This window comes from Anopheles arabiensis, chromosome X (genome assembly GCF_016920715.1).
Source record: "Anopheles arabiensis isolate DONGOLA chromosome X, AaraD3, whole genome shotgun sequence".
Classification (NCBI taxonomy): Eukaryota; Metazoa; Arthropoda; class Insecta; order Diptera; family Culicidae; genus Anopheles; species Anopheles arabiensis.
The window spans coordinates 6,825,587-6,846,558 of record NC_053519.1 but is presented as its reverse complement, the minus strand read 5'-3'; the positions used below and the strand labels follow the sequence as shown (position 1 = coordinate 6,846,558).

The 20,972-nt window shown below is 50.4% G+C and overlaps 3 protein-coding genes across 3 annotated transcripts; 2 read left to right on the top strand and 1 right to left on the bottom strand.

The window, feature by feature from the left end:
• The first annotated feature begins 325 nt into the window (after positions 1 to 325).
• LOC120905470 lies at positions 326 to 20,913 on the top strand. The gene is made up of 6 exons (XM_040316260.1): positions 326 to 578; positions 732 to 805; positions 18,847 to 19,498; positions 19,616 to 19,766; positions 19,857 to 19,973; positions 20,083 to 20,913. Exons 2-6 carry the CDS (start codon positions 788 to 790, stop codon positions 20,198 to 20,200), a joined length of 1,056 nt encoding a protein of 351 aa, XP_040172194.1. The 5' UTR covers positions 326 to 578; positions 732 to 787; the 3' UTR covers positions 20,201 to 20,913.
• On the top strand, positions 9,422 to 10,802 carry LOC120905469. Its single transcript, XM_040316259.1, has 2 exons — positions 9,422 to 9,858; positions 9,973 to 10,802. The coding sequence occupies exons 1-2, from the start codon at positions 9,765 to 9,767 to the stop codon at positions 10,752 to 10,754; spliced, it is 876 nt and encodes a 291-aa protein (XP_040172193.1). The 5' UTR covers positions 9,422 to 9,764; the 3' UTR covers positions 10,755 to 10,802.
• LOC120905471 lies at positions 15,802 to 20,173 on the bottom strand. The gene is made up of 3 exons (XM_040316261.1): positions 19,986 to 20,173; positions 17,102 to 17,266; positions 15,802 to 17,030 (listed from the first exon to the last, which is right to left on the bottom strand). Exons 2-3 carry the CDS (start codon positions 17,211 to 17,213, stop codon positions 16,090 to 16,092), a joined length of 1,053 nt encoding a protein of 350 aa, XP_040172195.1. The 5' UTR covers positions 17,214 to 17,266; positions 19,986 to 20,173; the 3' UTR covers positions 15,802 to 16,089.
• Positions 20,914 to 20,972: the final 59 nt, after the last annotated feature.

Genomic DNA, 20,972 nt, shown 5'->3' with positions numbered 1-20,972 from the left:
AAGCCGCGGGGCGCGCGGGGTGCGAAAACCCGAGGGAAAGCAAAAGACGGCAACAGAATGTCGCAAAAGCGGGAAGCAGATGGGCACAGGGCGGCCGAGGACCGGATCGGTTTCGGGAAGGCCTCCGAAGGGAGAGAGGGCATAAAGGGTGGAATCGGTGCGTGGGGGGAGGAGGATGGTAAGACGGAATCGGAAGGAGGGAATGGTTGTGTGTGTGTGTGTGTGTGTGTGTGTGTGAGTGTGTGTGGGTCTGGGGGGAGGGGGTGTGATCGAAAAAATAAAGACAGTCGGCCGGCCGCTCGAATGGATCAGTTTAAATTTTGCTATCCACGAGGGAAGCGTTCCTACCGCACAGCGACGGGAGCGTGCGCGCACGCCGTTTTTTCGCAGATTTTTCGGCAACTTTGTTTGTTTTTTTTTTTGCTTTTTTCGCCCAGAGTAGTACGTGAGGAATTTTTAGTGCGTTTTCCTCGCTCCTCCTGCATTTTGATTTGGGCGTCCAACAGTTTTTGAGCGATTTTAATTAGGTGGCAAATCACCGGGTTTTTTTTTTTAATTTTCATTCGTTCATCTTCATCGTAAGTGTGTTCGGGTTATGTTTTGAAAATAACAAGTGCATTTGTTTTCGTTGCCATTTTTTTTTTGTTGGTTCGAGTAAAGTTTTGAATGTGAAAAGTGTGCGTCTAACGATAAAGGTATTTTTATTTATTTATTTTTTCTGTCAAATTAAGGCACGTGATTGTGACGAGCCGGTTCGTGTCTTGAGCGTGTGTGTGTGTGCGCGCCGATGTTCCAGATCGCAGAGGTAGGAATTTAAGTTTTTTTTGTTTATTTCCGTAGTACATCAGTAGAGTTTGCCAAATTTCCTCCACAAACCTAATAAGCTTAAATCAAATAATTGAGAGCGAAAAACAAGGAAGCAAAAACGCAAACATCCGAACGCAATGCAAGTGCCGCAAACAGTCCGCCGTTAAATCAACTGTCTGCAATCAATCAAATTTCTAGCGCTACCAGTGGCTGTGCGATGCTAACCGTGCCACCGAAAACGTTTGACCGTCGAAAGTTGTGTGATCTGTATCTAGTAACAGCTTTTGGTGCGGTTTTAATTAGAATTGATTTGCCAGTTGCGAACAGTGCCGTGTTAGCTTTAGATCAGTTTTAGCACTAATTAGCATACCGTTAGCTGTCGCTCGTTTGTGATCGTTTTAGCCAATTTTCTAACGCTCTAACTGATGTGCTCAGCCGTCTGGAAGTGGTTTTTAGTGCTTTTTAGACCTTTTTTGAATTCTTTGATCAAAAAACACAATCTGCTGCTAATTATCATCTCTACTTTTTTGGAAGTATTTTTTTTCTACTTTTACCCTTAATATAGTGAGCTCAATGCGTTACTCTTTCTCGAAAAAGCGACGAACGTAAATTTCATTTTATTCTTAATTTTTTTGTATTTAAATTACTTTCAAGAGCCTTTTCAAGCAGCAGAATATAATCAATCCACATGTGGAATTTTGCTCGTTATGAGGAAGCTTTTTAAAGGAGTCTGCAGCGTTAAGTCGTGACTATAGAGAGATTAGATGCCTTTAGATCAGTTTTAGATATTTGCTCTAATCGGTATCGTTATCGAACAGTCGTCGTGATCGTATCGCGCTCGAGAATAAGGGCAACCATTTTCCAATTATAATTTCCAATTGTAATTTCTTTGCTTTCTTTCCAACGAGCTTTTATTACTGCTTGATGCATCCCAACCATTTCACTGCCCAATTACTCTACCTTGTGGGTGGCAATAGTGACGTTCCGCTGGTCGCGTTTCACGCGTGCGCTCTTAGCTTCCACTAGCGCCACTTAACGCCCCGACATCGCATCGATCGGCGCCATTAGGCAGTCATCCCCCGGCCGGATAATCATTTCACCCAGAGGACGCACATGCAGTCGATCAAATTGCAACTCGCCACCGCCCGCTGCACGTTTTACGCCACACCTCCACACCGATTGGTGTCGCCGTCTGGTGCCGCGCGTCTCCTTGAGCGCGTCGTGCCGTAGCGATTGATTAAAATGTACCCAGCGTAATGACACCGACCCTGTTTCGGCGGTTCTGTTTCTTTTTTTTTTCACTACTACTACTACTACCACCGTGTGCACCCGCACTCGTGTGCACCCGCACTCGTGTGCAACGCATTCCACCCGGGGAGGACCGTGGGGTGGCTGTTGGCTAGGCAGCAGCAGTAGTAGCAGGGGTTTTTATAGTAAGCAGAATGCTTTTAACGCACTGGAGCTGCTCGGGAAGCCGTTTGATACGCGCGCGCACCCAACCCGCGCAGCCCATAAATTGCGTGCCCAACCTTACGCGCCCATCTAGGAATCGTGACACGTGCGTGTGGTTATTTTAAAGAAGCACCTTTTCCCCCCTTTTCGCTAGTTTTGGTGCGGTGACACTTTCGGTTGCGGTGTTTGCTATCGAGCGTTTGCCTAATTGTTTTGGCCCGGCCCGGCCCAAGCAGTTTAGTTGCCGAATGGGCGCACTACACCGCACGACCTGCTGAAGTCAAATTTGGAGTCAAAATGCGTAAAAACATGCCACGATTGTACTTTAGCGTTTTTGAAGCAATTCTGGTTCGCTAGTATGGGGAAAAGACTCTAACGCTAGGCCTTAGAGCGCACGGTCCATGTGAGAATTGAACCCGGTACGGGCATGGTGGGCACGCGAAACAAATTCAAAAGCTGGGTTTAGTGCATCCAATGATTTTTCGGTATTTAGTTGCTCCAAAACAAGTTGTCGGACGAATTCGCGCTCGAATGTACTTTGAGTTTGGATCAAAGTCCCAATGTCAGTGCTCTCGCGTAACTAGACACTTCACAATGTAAAAAAGGAATGTTTGAGTCTCACTTTTTGGTGAAATGTGTGCGACATCCTAAACCTGCGACAACTTCCAACCCATAAACATCCATGTGTGTGTGTGGATTAGTCATTTCCGTCCATAAAAGTCGTCGATCAAACATTTCTACGAAGAATTTGCACAGTGTTCCCCCACATGTCGGGCGTGGACTTTCTAGACATAAAATCTTCATGAATAAAAACTCGTAAAAGTGATGCCTTCGGGATGACTAATGCGTCGGCAAACCGTGACGAGGGATGAGATGAAGTAATCCCTTTTTTTGTGTGTGTGCAGTTAAAGCAGATGTCAATATTAGGCTCTCAGGCTGCTATTAAACAATTTCTAGCATTCTTAAAGCCTGCCAACAAACCGCTGCACACATTATCCCTCTCTCTGGATGTTATTCCGAGATTGATTGAAGCGCTCCAGCAAAAAGGAGATCGGTTGGCATTTACTAATTGCCGCCTGTCACCGTGGCTCACAGACGACGCACCGATCCGTCGATTCAATTAATTCGCGCAAACAAATTTGCTTCCCCGGGTGCTCGGTGTGATATTTGAGAAACAGGTTCGTCGCTTGCAAATCATTGCAAACAACGATGCTCTCGATACGGCCCGTCGTCAATGTCGCGCGGACGAAGCTGTGTCATTGTTAGCAAGAACGCCATGAATCATGGGGCCGCCAGAGGGAACGGAACAATATGACGGTGGTGGTGCTAGTGTTAGACGGAATATAGTTACAGGGTTTGCCACGGGGTACTATATAGTTGTGGGGCACTTCCTAGCCTCTTTCCTATAGGAAGTGAACTTCATATGTTGGAAATTGGACTCTATTGGCTTTTTGGATAGGCTCGTTGGGAATTCCTACTAGATTTATCGAACAAGGGTGCAGGAGAGTCCAATTCCCATTACAATAAGTTCATTTCATGTAGGAAAGAGGCAATAAAGTGTCCCCCAGCTGTGAGAACACCTAGAAAACCCTGCATTAACGCGCATCTGGCGCAGCCTGAGACTTGGGGTCGTCATGCGCCGCGACAACGGCACACAAATTCGGAGCTGTGCACGTCGCCACCGGCCGCGGACACGGCCACACGTGACGAACTGCAGCGGATGTGCGAAGGTTTTGGGTGGGGCTTGGGGTTGGGATGAGGAACAAGGAAGGACCAGCGGCAATGGTGTGAATAGAATGAAAGCGACAGCGGGTTCGTGCTCGTGCGCACGTTGCCCTTGCCGCACGGTTCCACGTACGGGTTTAAAGCCCAATTACTCACGCACTGTTAGTACTTACCTCTGTGTCTGTGTGTGTGTGGATCCCGGGTGTGGTGATTAATTTCACTTGCGCATTGATTTCCAAAAATAATAAAACAAAAAGGAAAAGAAACAACTTCCAAATGTAAAAAGCAATAAAAAAAAACACAAACGGCCCAACCTAACGGCCAGGCGAAAAGCTGCGCAGCTACATGATCCGATTAGTGATCGGTTTGGGTGTTTGGGGTCACGGACTGTCCATAGGGTACAGTGTGTTTGTATGCCGTGTTGTATGCTTGGTGCCAAAGTAAGCTGTAAGCAGATGCAAATCCGCTCCGAGCGAGCGAAAGATTAAAAATTTACATTTCCCTTTTACATGCGCGCCGGTGCGAGGTGCTAAAAAATTACAGGACAGCAACAGCAAAAAAAAAAAAAGCCAAAAAAGAACAAACGTATTGCCTCTGGTCCTGACCCCCCCCACCCCCTTCCCCCTGGCTGGAGGTCCCATCCATCCAGGGAGGTGACATTTTTCAAAAAATATTATTACCATTCTTGCCTCCCAAAAAAACAAAAAAACCGTCACCGAAACAGTGTCTTTTCTTGGCCCCGCTTGGGGCTTGGTATTTTAAAGAGGTACGCAATGCGCGAAAATAGGAATGTGTATCGCCGCAGCCATAGAGCAAGCTTGGCTTGCTGGTCCCATCAGTCGTGTGTGTGTGTTTTTTTTTTGCATTTTTGCCCCCAAGAAGTGCCATCAAAAGCCATTTTATGGGGCGAAAGCGAATGTAGGTCTGTCTTAAAAATCGATACCCGAACGGGGTACTTCCCTCCCCCAACGAATGGAGAGGGGGGGAGAGGGGGGGGGGGGTGCGAGAGGGAAAAACGCGCCCAAGCAATCGCCCGGCCCGACCTAACACGAGCAAATTTGTATGGTAATGAGGCGCAAACCGCTACGGAACTGCCAAGACCGAAAGCCTAACACGCTTGACCAGCAGCGGGCCATGTTGTGATTTTTTTTTTTTTGGGGTATTATTTGTCTTTTAGATTTGAGCACACACACACACACACACACACACCGCACGGTGGGACAATGACACGGTCCATGGCACCGGTGCTACCAAGAATACCGTTCGCGCCCGTCCGAAAATGCGGGGAAACGTGCGCCACCAGCCCCAGCCCAAAAGATTTTTGGCGGAGCAGATGAGATCATTGTCGGCTCACTCTTCCCGTCCCGGAATAGATTGTGTTTTGTGTGTGATCTTGATACCGCGCGCAAGATATGCGCGAGAGAAAGCAACACGCCGAGGTACGAACCTTGGAGTTCGCATACTTATCGCGCCCGGGGGCGAGAACACGCGCAGTCATCACTTTGCGCATCTATTTAAAAGTTATTAGTTTTATGGCCTTTCGTTATCGATTAGCTTGACAGAGCCACCAGTGTTCTTTGTTATTGTTTTGTTACGTTTTTTGGATTTTGCTTGGAGTTGGTTGAGTGGAGACCGTGACGCCCACTTGGGCAGTGAGAAAGGATGCTTTGTTTTAGGAGGAGCCAGGTGGGTTCGTCGCTTGGAAAAGTGGGACACACTGCTGGATGGGTTGGATAGGGTTTCAGGCGGTGCGTAGATCAAAGAACTCCTTGTGTGTTATTGGCCGTACTCCCGGAAAAGGAACGATCTACGAATGGAACGATGACTGGGCCTTTTTGTTTTTGGAGTTGCGGAGTCGCTTGGAATCGCTTGAGCGATGGCTCATTAACACATCGGCCGCCTAGAAGCGGAAGATCTTGAACGATCCCCTAGAATTGAGGTCCAGAAACAGGGTGTTTGTCTGGCGTTTAAATGTCAGCCTATGTAATCAATCCTAAGCTTGTGTAGTAGCTGTCAAAGCAGCAATCAGCACGGAGCACAGGATTCTCTGAGTCTACCAGCAAAAAACCCGAGCAAACGATCCGTCAAAAACTCCCTTTTAGAACACCCTGCCATCCACCCTGCCGGAGCAAGCCTGTCAGGTGCAGATGGTGCCACGGCTGAAAACCTGCTGCTTGCCTGCGTGCGGAAACCAGCTCCAGCCTGCCTGCTCCAGTGTGTCCCGGGCTGGATCTCCAAAAAACCGGGCACATTAAAACCTCCCGCTCCCTGCGTTTGTCAATATCCATTTTCTTACCGCCTGGTTGTGGGGAGTTTGCTGCTTTGGAAACCAGTTCCACCTTCCCCCGCGCACGTCAGCAGGCGCGTCATCATCGACACACCGTCGGGATATTCGTTGGAAATGTCATCCACTCCCGGGGACGCTCCCGGGCACGTTTAGCGGGCTTCAAGGGGGTTGTTGGGGAAAGGAGAACGGATGGCCTATCCTCCAAGATCCTGCCGCCTCCAGAACCTGTGCCAATTCCTTCCATCAATTCTTGTTCTTGTTTTTTTTTTCGCTTTTGCTGCTCCTTCACAGTGAGGGTGATCTTATCCTACGGCGGTAACCTTATCGCCGTTGCGAAAGACGAAACCCCGGTGCAACCAAGAACCTTGTTTCTTTTTTGTTTTGCTGCTGCCACAGAACCACAGACACCGTGTGTGTGTGTGTGTGTGTGTGCGTTAATGCCAAATGTTATATTGTTCTCGAGTCTCCCCTGGACACTGGATTGGGCGGGCGGGAGAATGAGTTCTTCTCACCTTTACGCTTGTAGAGCCGGGGTCTGGTGGCAGGTTGTGCAGGCTGCAAGTCCCCCATGCTCTCGTCATAATTGCATGCAGTTGGATGGCAGGCACCAGGCAGCGGAACAATATCATAAAACAAGAATATATGCCAGATAAAGCGAATTAAAGCGATCGAGCTTGAAAGATGCGGTGCCCCCGATAAGCTGGAGTAGGTGTAGGACTCCCCCCCCCCCCCCGTTTCAAGTGTGGCTGTCGGGTGTGGCTTTGGAATCGGTAGAATCTCCAACAAGAACAAGAGGACCGTAGTTTGCGTTTTTGGAGCAGCGGAGAGAAAACATACAGCGATAGAGAGTGTAAGTGTACGTGAAGTGGCTTATCGAGCTTGGCGCGATCTTGAATGCGACGTCGGAAACGCTTCGCTTGTTTGCTTTGTTTGCGCCGCGCGTCGTCACTGCCGGCATCCGACATCTGGAGCAGTTTAGATTCCAACTGCTCCTTCTACATTCCACAGTACATTTGGCCTTTTTTGAGCGATTCACCTACACTTGCACTGACACCCACCTGCCATTCTCCATAAAATCCATAAAACAATCTTTCACACACAAAAAGGTTAAGGGTAGAACCTGAAACGTTGCTCCCTTCGGGGACTCTGGGCAGACCACAGACTCCAAAAGGGGACTTCCTGAGAAAGGAGCGAGGAAGCGATCGCACTCCCCATCCAGAGGGGCGTAAAGAAAATAATCATTTAATATTTAAATTACCAGAGCCGGGCCAAGTGTGGGCTATTTTTAAAAAAACAGCACCTGGGGAGGGGGGGGGGGGAGAGCGGGGATGCTGGCTGAAAATGGGCATGAAATATTGGATTTGATTGTTGCCGTTATTAAGGCACGTTTGACAGGCAAATGAAGCTGGATTGATTTCGGGCCGGGCCCCGGCTACGGCGCGCGAGTGTTTTTAGCGTGAAAGATCGCATAATTAGCATAAATCGTGATCGCTTCCCCCCCCCCACCGACTCCGATCCTCCACGCAAATACGCCAAAGCGCACACACAGCTGGACGTTGGCCTCGCTGGCTTTATAATCTAATATTATAATAATACCGAGTGCTGAGCGCCGTGCCAGTGCCGTGGGAGATAAATGAGTGTGTTCTCTGTGTGCGTGTGTTTAATGTGTGCAGTGTCGCGTCCTACACTCTGCTCGGGAAGCTGTGGCTCAGCCCGCTAAGCAAGATTGATACACAAAACGACCTTGGTATTTAGGTTACTGACCTTTCCGGCATTTGCCGATAGTGTGGCGTTGCGGTGGCGTCGGTGCTCGGATTCGGGTGCTCGGTGCTGAACTTTATCGATTGCTGATTGACAGCTCTCCGCGAGGCGACCGTGGCGTGATCTCTAGCCTCCCAAAAAAAAGCACACGGTGACATCCTCTAGGACTCTTGTCCTTAACATTTACTTACAATGCGATTATCGATCGCCGTATCATGCCGTGACATATACGCAGCGCGGCGTCGCTCCGGGTTCGTGCCACACTGCTTAGCTCTGCACCCAAGAAATGCCCCAACAGGGCCCAACACGGCCCAACCACCTGATCCAATTTCTGTGTTGTTTTTTTGTATGTATGTATGCGTGTGTTTTGCTTTGGTTGGTGCATCCAATCTCCCAATCCTTTCTTGCCAGTTCTTAAATTCTGGCCTTGTTCCCTTGGGAGTTCTGACATTTGCACGCTATTGATTAATTGGTGGATTAATTGGGCCCGATTGAAGGCAACCGTAGCGAGAAGCGTATTCTTTCGTTGCGGCGTGCCGCTCAGATATCGTACGATGCCATGGCGGACCGTTCCGCTTCCTTTCTAATCCCCGCCCTGGGCGATGTTCTGAGCTGCCTGGGTCGTTGATAAGTCGTGCCAATTGGCTTCGAAAGCAACTTTCGAAAAGCATTTCTGTCGATAGCCGCCCTCCCAAAATACACACGGTCACTCAGCCAATCAGCCTCACTAATGGGCCCCGACCCATGCTGCTGCCTTAATTAATACAAATGCAAACAAAGTTCCAAACACATGTGCCCCCGTTATCAAAAAGTGTAAAGCCTCGTGAGCAGGGCCGGGAGTGAATTTGTCAACCCCGGCTGGCTGGCTGATTTACGAGCGCGCGCGCACGCAAATAAATCGCAATGTTTGGAGAGGACGCAGTCCAGAGATTTTTGGGAAATTTTGAATTCCACACAAAAAAAGCATCGCCGAAAAAAAGAAAGAAAGGAACTCCGGCACATGCGACAGCTCCGACAGCTCGATAGAACCAGTCCCAGAATGACAGCCGTCTCCGATAGGCAAATTCTCCGTGGAGGTTCTTGCGCTGAGCGGAGAAATCTTCCGCGGGGAGGACATTAAATTTCGCCACACGCTTGCTGGCCGCAGCGTTCCCTGCAAAGCATGGAATCAGCGACAAACACAAGCACCAAGCACATCCCATTTCCTGCGCTGGGCCGATAGCGCGCTCTGTGAAGAAATGAGCGACGACCATGTGTTGTTCCGCCTTGCTTTCTTGGGCCCTGTATCGGTTTTCTCTGTGTGTTTTGTGAGAGGCTCATGTCTGATATCGTAATCACAAAACCCATTATGCAAAAACGTGCGTGCCTTTCACCCCGGACCAGGCCCGGTCGTGCTGGAGGGTCGCTAATTCATTTGCGTCGCGTTCGGGCCTCAGTCCAGAATTTCCGTCCCCCATGTGACGAGCGTCTCTTTGCTTTCTTCGGGGGTTTGGGGTTATATTTTAACGCCGCTGTTGTCTCAATTGGGCACCGACAAGAAGAAGACAACAGCAACCAAAAAAACCCACCACACACACACACACACACGTACACATCTAGCGGAAGATTACAAGCCAAAAAAACCAGTGTTTGGACCGAAGAAGTCGCGCGCGCGCGCGCGGGAGTGGAATTCAAAGATTTATTCAAATCGCGGCTTAATTTATTTGTACGCCAAGTGGAAAGTGTGTCGGCCATGTATAACCAATGGCTGCGATGGGGTCAATTAATCATCCCGCTGATGCTGCTGGTGGAGTTGCTGGCGTCGACCACTGACGCACCGGACGATGGTAAAGTTCTGCTCCAATAAAAAAAAAAACCCAAAACCGGACGTCCGCGTGTCACAATCAACTAATGAACTGTCCAACTGTTTGGCTTTTGCATGCCCCGGAACCCGCGCGCAGTGCCACCGGTCGACTGTCTCGAGCACACGGTGACGTCCGGCACGTTCGACCAGTACTACGAGCTGGCCGAGCTCGGGAACGAACCGTCCGCCAGCTATCTGGTGAACGTCAGCTTCACGGTCGAGCTGGGCAACCGGCAGGAGGAGCTGGCGATACTGCTGTCCGGCCAGAACCGCTCCTACCAGCATCCGGACTTTGCGCGCACCTACGAGATGCGGATGACGAACGTCTACACCGTGGTGTACCGGGAGACGCTCAAGATGCAGGCGTACCACAGCCCGCTGGACAAGCTGTTCCCGGCCGATCGGTTCCGGCTGCGCTTTCTGCTGTCCCGCGACGGCAACCTGACCGTGCTGGTGAACGAGGGTCGGCTGGGCCGGCGGCCCCTGCTCGCGGTCGTGGACGAACGGCAGGCGCTGGACGTGCAGTACGTCAGCTTCGCCTCGCGCATGAACGCGTACCCGGTGCGGTTCTATCTCGGCTGCGGGCTGCCCCAGCACCGGGCCCAGGTCGAGGTGATGGCGGGCGGGGCCGGTGAACCGGCCAGCCTGCCCCTGACGGACGGCTGCCCCGTCTGTCCCGTCTGTCCCAAGCAGCGGTGCGAGGTCGTCGTGAAGGCATGCGCCGACAGCAGCAAGGACGCGAACGGGGTGCCCGCGGGCGAGGACCCGGAGCGGCAGAAGTACTACTTCTACTTCAATCTCTATCTCATGAAAAACCGCACCAAAACGAACGGGTTGCCGACTCGCACCACCAGCAAGCAGCAAGACGACGGGTTGTAGACCCGACCCCGGAAATTTGCTGTGCAAAGTGTAGATAAGCTCCTCCAATAAAAAAAAAAAAAAACAATACACCGGGCAAATGGCAAACTTCGTCAAGAAGACGTGTGGGAGATGGGGGATCTCACCCCAGCCAGGTCTAAAAAGTCTGCTTTATTGGATTGGTAACTTGGTAACGATTGGCCCGGCACTGAAAGGTCCTGCTGCTTCATCATAATCAACGACCCGAAAATGTCAGACCCCTTTTCGCCCGTAGGTCAAGTTCGTGCTGGTGGGTGATTTAAAGCAGAAGAAGGGGAGAAGCCTGCGAGGCACTTAATAATGTCCGCAAAGCGATGAAACATCTTCATAGCTCCCTCTCCTTGTTTTTTGTTTTTTTTTTTTTGGTGTGTGTATTCAACAACGGACATAAAACCGGGTGTGCTGTTTTGTCGTTGTAATTGTTCATTGCTGTGTGAATGGAAGGGAGCGGAAGATGGGAGAGATACCTGCAGCTCTGGTTACATCTTGTAATGTCACACACAAACGCACGTGGTTCAAGGGATCAAAAGGGGTTAAAGTGAAGCGGGGTTAAACGACCCGCGCGCTACATTATTTATCGTCGTCTGGACCAACTAAGCTCTCTCTCTCGGTCTCTCTTTCATTCGCCGTTATGACTTCCAAAAACATGTGCCGTAACAAATAAATGTAAGCGACACACACACACACACACGCGTAGTAGTACACAGTAGTAATGTATCCTGCAAAGCGCTGCGTCCTTTCCAACGCGTCTGTTGTTCGCTCTGTCGCTCGCTCCCACTGTACAGTGCTGTGCGAAAGGTTAAGCAGCCGTGCCCTATATCGTCACCGTCGGGATTCACTTATCGCTCGTACAAATGGGTTATCTGTGTGTGTGTGTGCGCTCGCACGTTGTCGATACCAGGGCGACCGGACCAATCACCGGAGCACAAAGGGAAGCTCCAGCACCCCGGTGCTCGAAATGTCAAACAAAACATGGTGCGGCTGTGTACTGTGTGTAGCCGAGACGTCGTCCGATATGCGGAACAATGCGACCGTCCACAATGTGTCATCTTTTGTAGCAGGTGACCCTCCCCTGTCCCCCCTGTGCTAGGGTATAATGCATAATTGTTGTGTGAATGTGTAAGCGCTTGCCAAGCTTATCCCGGTCGGTTGGGCGGTCGGTGATTGCTGCACTGATCAAGAGCCGGGCGCAAAATGTCAATTCGACCAAATCGAAATTACAAGTCCGATCCGCTCCCATCATGAGCTAGTGGCACTTCAGCGCAGGCAGTTAGGGGTAGGGTTTGGAAGATATTCTTTCACGCTATTTTCAACATCTTCAGGCTTGAAGTTATTCTCTCAAACGGAAGTAGCACTCATCTGGTGTGCTTATCAGTAAATGGCACACTGGTATTTACTGAAGGCTACAGTAAAGAATAAAGAATGAGTGTTTTGTCAAAAATAGTATGGAATGATTGAGAAACACAAAAAAAAGATAATATTCACCGGTATCCCTTATATCTCCCGGTGCTATTTTAGTAGCTTCATGCGAACGCGCAGTACGTGCGTGCTGATGTAACCATTTAATTTAGTAGTTTTAAACCGTAAAATATTCAATCAATACGGTTCAGGCAACAAATATTAGTTTTGAAATAAAAAGTTTTGTTAATATTAGTTTATAAAGGCAAATGAGGCGAATTGGTCCAAAGTCTCTACAAAAAACAAATCAAACAATTTCCAGCGTTTAATTTATTCCAATAGGACGTAGAAAAAAAATCCACATTTGCGAATGATTTCCAATATGATTTTCCAATGTGAATGATTGTCAATGAACTCCAATTTCGAATGAAAATTTTAAATGCGCTTTCAGTAAAGTACCGAAAAAGTCAATTGACGTCCGTTTGAAACGTGACAGTTGTTTAAAGATTTTTTTTTATTCAGGAGGAACGGTCCGAAAAGGCCGTATTGCTAAAGAATTAATTTTATAAACTAATAAATTTTATATGTCCTACGATTTGGCGAATGTGTGTGTGTTAGTGACTAAATCGGTACCTAATTTTCAATGCATCATACACGCTGGGCTAGACCCTGCTGACGACTGTCCGGGGACAGATTTTTGTACCGCACTGTCCGGTCACCAACACAGTGTCGCTAGCACCGCCACCTTTCGTCAGTGTCAGTGTACGCACGGGCGTTCGCTCGCTCGCTCGCTCGCGATATATTACTTAACACGGTGTTAATGTCGAGGATGCGATCTGCTTTTCCTTCCACTTTTTACGTTTTTTTTTTTTTTTTTTTTTTATCTCCAAGGGTTCGCGTTCGCGGGCTGGCGACAAAACAAAAGATTCGGCCCGGGCCGGCCCGGTAAGCGACGATAGCCTCAACAAAGTAGTCCTGCTTGGGGGGGGGGGGGAGTATGTAGGGTGTTGCGGATGCCGCGTGGTGATCGTCCCATCTTCAGTACAACAAAAAAAAAATGGCAGAAGAAGCGAAAACGGTTTGCCTTTTTAACCTTTAGCCGCGAGAGCTCGATTACTCCTGCGCGCCTCTCGGCGCAAAACCTCGAACAACAAAAGGTCAATTTGACATGTCGCAGGGCTACGGGCTTGCGCAGGCCCTGGCGGACTGCTGTCCTTCCAGGGACGGTTCGGAAGGTCCCCCTCCCGACTGCGTGTGCGCAACGCGCAAGGGGGGTGGGATGAAAAATAGGACCTGCGATGTGATGCGCTTGTCAGCATCGGTCATCTTCGATAATCTGCACCCTCCCCCCCATTCTTCCCTTATGTTCCCCATAATCTGCCGGACCGGGGACCCTTTTTCCTGGGTCGGGCGCATTTTCGTGCGCATCTTCGCTCGCCCGGTCGCCCGCTCCGAGGGCCAAGCAGCCGAGGGGCCTTTGCGCGTAATAATGACAGCACGGCGGCAAAATGTCAAACCACATCGCCTCCAACACGGCCTTATCAGGCAAAGCAGGCAGGGTGGAGGAAAGGCATGGGTGTCACGGGGGAGGGGTAGTGCCATATATTTTGCCGCAGCAGCCGACGCCGGCTGGAATTAACACATCCCTTTTAGTGCGCGTGTGCGAATTGCGCCGTCCCTTTTCTCATTGCATTTTCTTCCTTTTAGTTTTATTTTGCTTCGTTAAATTACCTTTATTACTGCCAGCCCCCCCGGGTGGGTGCATCTCTGCGCTGCTAAGGCAACCAATAAAGCTGCCGGCCGGCAATAAAGTCTGGCTGGCTGGCGTAAGGATAATCTGCACCGAACGGGAGCGCGCGCACGCGCGCCACCGGTTCATTTCACGCATTCAAGACATTTGCCGCTTGCTAATTGCTGCAGTTCCCTGATGTGCTCCAAAGCTGTGCCGAACATTCCGGCACGATCGTTCCCAGGGGGCTTCCGGTTTGTGCTTCCCCTACACCTACGGGGTGATAAGCCGCCGAAGAAGCAGCCGATCGTGCAAAATAAAACAGCCAAAGACGAACGCAAAAACTAAAGAGCTCCCAACGCGGCCCGACGCGGTAAATAAAGAACTGCGATCGAACGGACAAACACACACACACAGGATTGCCCTTTTCGGAGGCCACCAAACGGCGAATGTCCTTGGCATTTGGGATCGCGTTCTGGATGCTGCGCGCTGCTCTTGCGCTGCGCCTGCATGCTCCTTTTGCGTAATGGACGCCTCTGCTACAGTCGCCCGTTCTCGGTGGTCATCTTGATCGCTCGCTGCCGTTCTGGAGGTGTGTGGGGGCAGCTTTGAAGTCGTCTTTCTTTTTTTTTGCTGCTGCTGCTGCTGCTGCTGCTCAATATTTGTAGTACACTCGCGAAACACCTTCGCGCACGAGATAGAGGCGTTATCTTCCCGCGCCAGATGTTTGTTACACACGCGCGCCTTCGATTGCATTTGCATTCCGTTGTGTGTGTGTGTGTGTGTGTGTGTGTGTGTGTGTGTGTGTGTGTGTGTGTGTGTGTGTGGGTTTTGGCGTCTTAAAGGTGAACGTTCTTGGGGTTCCGCCGTTCTGCAATGGGGTGGGCTTTGTTGTTGTTGGGCTTCACCGTTCACCTTTTTCCCAAGTTTGCAGAACGGTGCCGTCGGATATTGGGAAACCACAAGAACCACCGGTACGCCCGGAGCCGGTTCTACTGCTGACATTCTTCCCGCGAGGACGCGCACTTGCAGTAAATTCCCCCGCCTCCAACTTCGGATGTTTTGTGCACACCTTCAGAGTAGTGATGGGAAGAATCAAGTTTGCGTCGGTAATCGATTCTGACTAACTTCGAAGTTTTCGGGAATCAGTTTCTGGAATTAGCTTCAGAATCCTAATGAGAATAGGCGTTTGGGTTCTAAGCTGCTACGATTGTATTGATAGCCGCAAAGAATGTCATGGAGATTCTGGGGCTGATTTCACTTCTGAAACTGTTGATTTCAATTCCAGAACTTATTCCGATGCCTGAACCAATTCCAATTTCGAATCCAATTCCATTCCCGGAAGCAACTCTGGGAAGAGACGAGCAGGTAATTAGTTAGCAGCGAAATACTACCGAAAGAGAACTTAAAGCAAGAATTGTTGGAGCAAAAATATCAATCAAAAAAACCTAAATCAAATCATTTACTGTCAACAACATGAACTGAATGATGCTCCAGAAATTATCAGAAAGGATGATGATGCTGTGCGCTATCATTAGACGATTGACGACCCAACTGCATATCGTTTTGAAATTTGAAGTTCAAACCGCCAAAAATGACGTTTCCAACACTTCAAAATGCTTCACAATTGCAAAAAATAATACTGAATTCCCAGTTCATCTCCACAGATGTCCCGAGGGATGTCGTGGGCGCGACGCTTGATGCCGGCCTCGGTGCTGAATCCAATTCCGCAGCTGATTCTGATTCCGGAATCAACTCCAGAATTGCCTCTGGAATTGGCTCCGACATCGGAAATGATTCAAGAATTGGAATTGGCTCCAGAATTGATTCCAAGCACAGAATCCAAGCCAAGCCGGTAGTTCCGATTCCGAGCTCCCACCACTACTTCAAAGAGAGACAGGATTTTGTGCTGCGCAAAATGCTTGATAAGTTTATTGGAGCTATAATGTCCTCATTTGCCCGCACTTCCCAACATCCCAGCACTTGGTTGAAGGGAGATGTAGGGAGGGGGAAGAAACAAGGAAACTAGTTGCTAAATAGCTTAAAAACTTGCGGCCGAGCTGGGGCTGATATGCCGAACTTGGAGCGCGTGGGACGCTGGAGCCTTGCGGATATCCCGCGCGTGCCCGTAAAGTGCCCTAAGATATGTAACAGGATCCGTACAAAGGAGGCCTCTAGGGGCCCCTTCCCTTAGGCAATCTGGTTGGTGGTGTCGGCCACCGGTCGCTCCTTCCCTCCCTTCTCGCCCTTGCTGCTCAGGTAAACGTTGAAGTAGAAGAAGTACTTTTGCTTCTCGCCGTCCGGCCCGGACGCCTGCATCAGCAGATCCTTGGACGTGTCCGAGCACGCCTTCACCACCACCTCGCACTTTTCCGGCTTGGGACAGACCGGACACTTGGCGGCCGCCGCCGCCGCCGGTGACTCCCCAACGTCCCCGTCCTGTTCACGCTCTCCCATCTCACCGTTGCCACCCGCCGAGTCGTCGTCCCTGTCCGTGGTGTGCTGATCGGGGGCCAGCTGGCCCCTGGCGTCCTCCTCGCCTTCGTCCAGCTGGTGCGACGACCCGCCGGCCGGATCGTCCGCGTCCGCCCGCTCACGGGCGCTCTCCTGCTCGGCAAGGGCCTGCTTCCGGGCGGCGGCCTGCGCCGCATCCACACAGTTGAAGTAGAACGTCACCGGGTACGCGTTCATGCGCGACCCGAAGCTAATGTACTCCACCTCGATCGGGGGCCGCTCGTCGTGCACGGTCAGGATGAGCGACTTGGACAGGCCCGGTATGGAGACGGTGATGTGGCCGGCGCGCGTTATCTGGATGCGCAGCCGAAACTGCTCGCCCGGGAAGAAGTTAAAGTTGTGGCTGTGGTGTGCGGACATGCGCAGCGTCTCCCTGTAGATGACGGTGTACACGTTGCTGACGCGCACCTCGTACGTGCGGCCGTAGTCCGGGTGCTGGCGGGACCGGTTCGCGGCGGAGAGCAGGATCGCCAGCTCCTCCTGCATGTTGCGCACCTGCACGAACAGCGTCAGGTCGACGACGTTCGACTCGGTGCGGTTGTTGCCGATCCGGTCGATGTCGAAGTACTCCTCGAACTGGCTCGTCGTCGTCGTGTGGTGCTCGCAGTTTTCGCCCACTGGAGTTTAGTTGGAAAAGAAAGCGAAGCGTTAATGAGAAGCATTGGGGATGGAGCACTCTCTCGCTTACCGTGCTGGGTGGTGAGCGGGCTGGATTCCTCCGTGCCGCCGGACGCACCGTGCAGGCTCAGGAAGGCCTGCGCGCCCAACCACAGCATCCCGAACAGGACGCGCAGTGCCATCAGTGATGTTTACGTGGCCCGTTTACGCGTGTGTGTGTGTGTATGCGTTAGGCCTGCAAGAGAAGAGGGGAGGGGTGGAAACAGTCCATTAGTTTTTGCGTTGACAGTGACAGCAGGGCCGATAAAACTGGTGTACAAATTTATTGACGGTAGTAACGGTCGCGCGAGTCCTGGCGCATTCCGCTTTTCTCAGGGGCCATTATTTTACGCGACCAGTGAAATGAATCACAGTGGACATTATTGTCAGTGAGAAGAAACGAGCAAATTGTTGTTTATTGCCTATAAAACACCTCCTTTCAGCACCTAGTCTTCTTGTGGGAATAAATTTTCTGGAAACTGACACCTTGATCGTCACTTCAAAAATTATCCATTAATGGATTGAGACTCTCTGTTATATAGACATTATGCGCGTAGTGGTGAGACAGGCCCTGTGGTAGAGCCGATACGGGCACGGCTTTATCAAACATGCTGCTCAATGATCCTGAGTTCAAATCTCGTAGAGACACTCAAGTCTCAAGTCTCTGAAGTCTCTAAAAAAAAATCGCTAAATTTTAAATTCTATCAATTGCATGATTAGTTACGTGGCTTAAGTTGACCAAAGTTGATCTTAATATCTAATTTTTGTGGTCTAAGTTTACACAGAAGCAACACAGTTTCAGTTTCAAACTAAGTTAAACAGTGTAAACGAAGCGTTGTACTGGCTGGCGGGTGTGTACAATATCGAAACGGACAAACTGGATACTCTATGGAGAACCATCCCTCGTAGTTGTAGTTAAAATTTTGGTGTGTAATGAGCTTAGGAAACCTATATAAAGACGACATTGTGACTGAATGCGACGGATAATTATCCCTGAATAGAAAATAGATAAGAGCAGAGGGACATTTTTTCCAAAAAACTGAAGAAGAAAGTCTCTTAAAAGGTCTTCACCGACCTGAATTACTCCTATTTCAATACAAACATTACGTTAATTGGTCATCTTGGTCCTCTGCTACTCAACTCTGCCTCCGAAAAGCTACTTTGCATCCAACGACATTCGGAAGAAGGTGAAACAGATCACAGCAACTAGGAATAGGTTGCATCCTCCCTGCAAATTAATTCCAAAATGAGTTGCTTGGGGGAATAATTTATCTATAGAGCCTGTATTCACCAATTTCATGCTATGACGTCACAAATCAACTGCCAGACGTCGCAGTGTGGTTTCCTCTTATTTTTTTTAAACGAAGTTCTTGAACGCTAAAGTGAGCTAAAGAGAGTCGTCAGAAGTAAATGTGTGAAATTGCAGCAAAATAGTAAGCTTTAATGCTCCGAATTGGCACTTTGAAGAGACGAGCAGGTAATTAGTTAGCAGCGAAATACTACCGAAAGCGAACTTAAAGCAAGAATTGTTGGAGCAAAAATATCAACCAAAAAAACCTAAATCAAATCATTTACTGTCAACAACATGAACTGAATGATGCTCCAGAAATTATCAGAAAGGATGATGATGCTGTGCGCTATCATCAGACGATTGACGACCCAACTGCATATCGTTTTGAAATTTGAAGTACAAACCGCCAAAAATGACGTTTCCAACACTTCAAAATGCTTCCAAATTTGCAAAAATAATACTGAATTCCCCGTTCATCCCCGCAGATGTCCCGAGGGATGTCGTGGGCGCGACGCTTGATGCCGGCCTCGGTGCTGCTGCTGCTGCTGCTCTTGCTGGTGACGGTCGGGCCGCGGCCGGCGGACGCCCACGGCCGGCTGATGGAACCGCCCGCCCGCAATGCGATGTGGCGCTTCGGCTTCCCGAACCCGGTCAACTACAACGACAACGAGCTGTTCTGCGGCGGGTACGCGGTCCAGTGGGAGCAGAACCAGGGCAACTGTGGCGTGTGCGGCGACGCGTACCATCTGCGGGCGCCCCGGCCGCACGAGGCCGGCGGCGAGTACGGCAAGGGCATCGTGTCGCGCCGGTACGTGGCCGGGCAGGAGCTGGAGGTCGAGATCGAGCTGACCGCCAACCATATGGGCCGGTTCGAGCTGTACCTCTGCCCGAACAACAACCCGCGGGCGGAGGCGACGCAGGACTGCTTCGATCGCTACCCGCTCTACCTGTCCGGGACGCGCGAGGTCCGGTTCTTCATACCGCCCGACTCGAAGAAGAAGGACGTGTTCCGGTACCGGGTGCAGCTGCCGCTCTACGTGAGCTGCACGCAGTGCGTGCTGCAGTGGACCTACTTCACCGGCAACATGTGGGGCCGGTGCGACAACGGGACCGAGTCGGTCGGGTGCGGCAGACCGGGTAGGTGGTAGTGCTGTTTCCGCAACCGAGCTGTTTCCAGACCTTTCGCCACAAGCACAAACACACACACACGCGCCAAAAAGAGACGGCCTGACGTTTGCATCCGTCCCATTTCAGAAACGTTCCGGAACTGTGCGGACATTAGCATCGTGTCGAACACGGGCGGCGGCCGCCCACCACTGTTCGTCGGCAATAACAACCCGTTCCTGCTGTACTACCGGGACTTCCGTGACCCCAAGCCGGACAACGTCTATCCGCTGATCATCCGGTAAGCTTGTTGTCTCCGGCCTCAATTGTTATCAACCAAACTGACTCACACACACACACACACACACACACACACGCACTCTTCTTGCAGGGACCAGGTGTGTCTGCCGACCGCGACGTACCGCAGCTTCATCGGGATGGAGGAATGGTGCCAGAGCAACTGTCTCCGCTACCCGCCGAACTGTCCGGAAACGGTGTGCCACTGCCCGTAAGTACCTACCCCTCTGGAGCACACTATGTTCCTTCTGTCTCTCTCTCTCTCTGTCTCTCCTTACTGATGAATTTCGTTTTGCCCTTCGTCCCTTCCCCGTCTCCAGGCAAACGTGTGAAGCGATCGGTGAGCTGCGAGGCCGCGAGGGTGCCGACGTCTACTGTCTCGACCAGTGTCTCAACTTCAAGTCGAACTGCCCGGCCGACAGATGTCGCTGCTACTAAAACTGCTGCGGCACTGCAGGGATGCCCTGTCTGCGTGTGTGTGTGTGTGTGTGTGTGGGTCGAGTGCCGTATTGCGTCGAATGTAAAGAGCGGGCAAGCAGGCGACGAACCGCACCGAGGCACGACGTGACACGTGACGGAACCGACGGGATGTCCTTGCCTGCAAGGACCTTGCTGCGTGTGTGTGTATGTGTGCATGTGTGCATGTGTGTGTGTGTGTGTATGGAAGTGTTAATTAACAAGGTTATACACAGGGCAAAGTGTGGCGACTTTGTTGCGGCACATTTTTTGTCTCATTCTCTCCCTCCCTCTCCCACTCTCTCGTTCCGTTTTTATTTTCGTCAAAGCACGTGCGTTTTTTTTTTCTCCGCAAAAAAAAAGCAAAAACAAAAACAAAAAGTTCAAGAGTTTTAGTAAAACAAAAAACATTCGCGTTCGTCGCCTGCGCCATCTCTTGCCGCTCTCTGCACACAAAAACGTTTAAAAAAAAAAACAAGAACAACAGCAGCAACAGGGAGCATGGAGAAGGAAGTATCTACAGTGGTGTCACCAGAAAAATCCGATATTCGACAAATTAAAGGGATGGGGGGGGGGGAGTAAAAAACCGAAAACAGCCTCAGCGAAGGGTGGCGTTGCAATTGTGCGGATAGAATGCAAAAAAAAAAACATAAATAAAGAAGGGTTCAAAGTGCCAAACCAACAAGGACAATGTATCCTGCCGTGTGCGTGTGTGTGTTTGTTTCTCATTTTCCAAATACTCAACCAACGCGCC

Excerpts from the sequence above, each read along its gene's own strand:
- LOC120905470 (XM_040316260.1), top strand. Across the intron at positions 19,499-19,615 it reads GGTCGGGTGCGGCAGACCGG|AAACGTTCCGGAACTGTGCG; the intron begins GTAGGTGGTAGT and ends GTCCCATTTCAG. Across the intron at positions 19,767-19,856 it reads GTCTATCCGCTGATCATCCG|GGACCAGGTGTGTCTGCCGA; the intron begins GTAAGCTTGTTG and ends CTCTTCTTGCAG.
- LOC120905469 (XM_040316259.1), top strand. The coding sequence starts at position 9,765 with ATGTATAACCAATGGCTGCGATGGGGTCAATTAATCATCCCGCTGATG. Across the intron at positions 9,859-9,972 it reads CACTGACGCACCGGACGATG|TGCCACCGGTCGACTGTCTC; the intron begins GTAAAGTTCTGC and ends ACCCGCGCGCAG.
- LOC120905471 (XM_040316261.1), bottom strand. The coding sequence starts at position 17,213 with ATGGCACTGCGCGTCCTGTTCGGGATGCTGTGGTTGGGCGCGCAGGCC. Across the intron at positions 17,031-17,101 it reads CCCGCTCACCACCCAGCACG|TGGGCGAAAACTGCGAGCAC; the intron begins GTAAGCGAGAGA and ends ACTAAACTCCAG.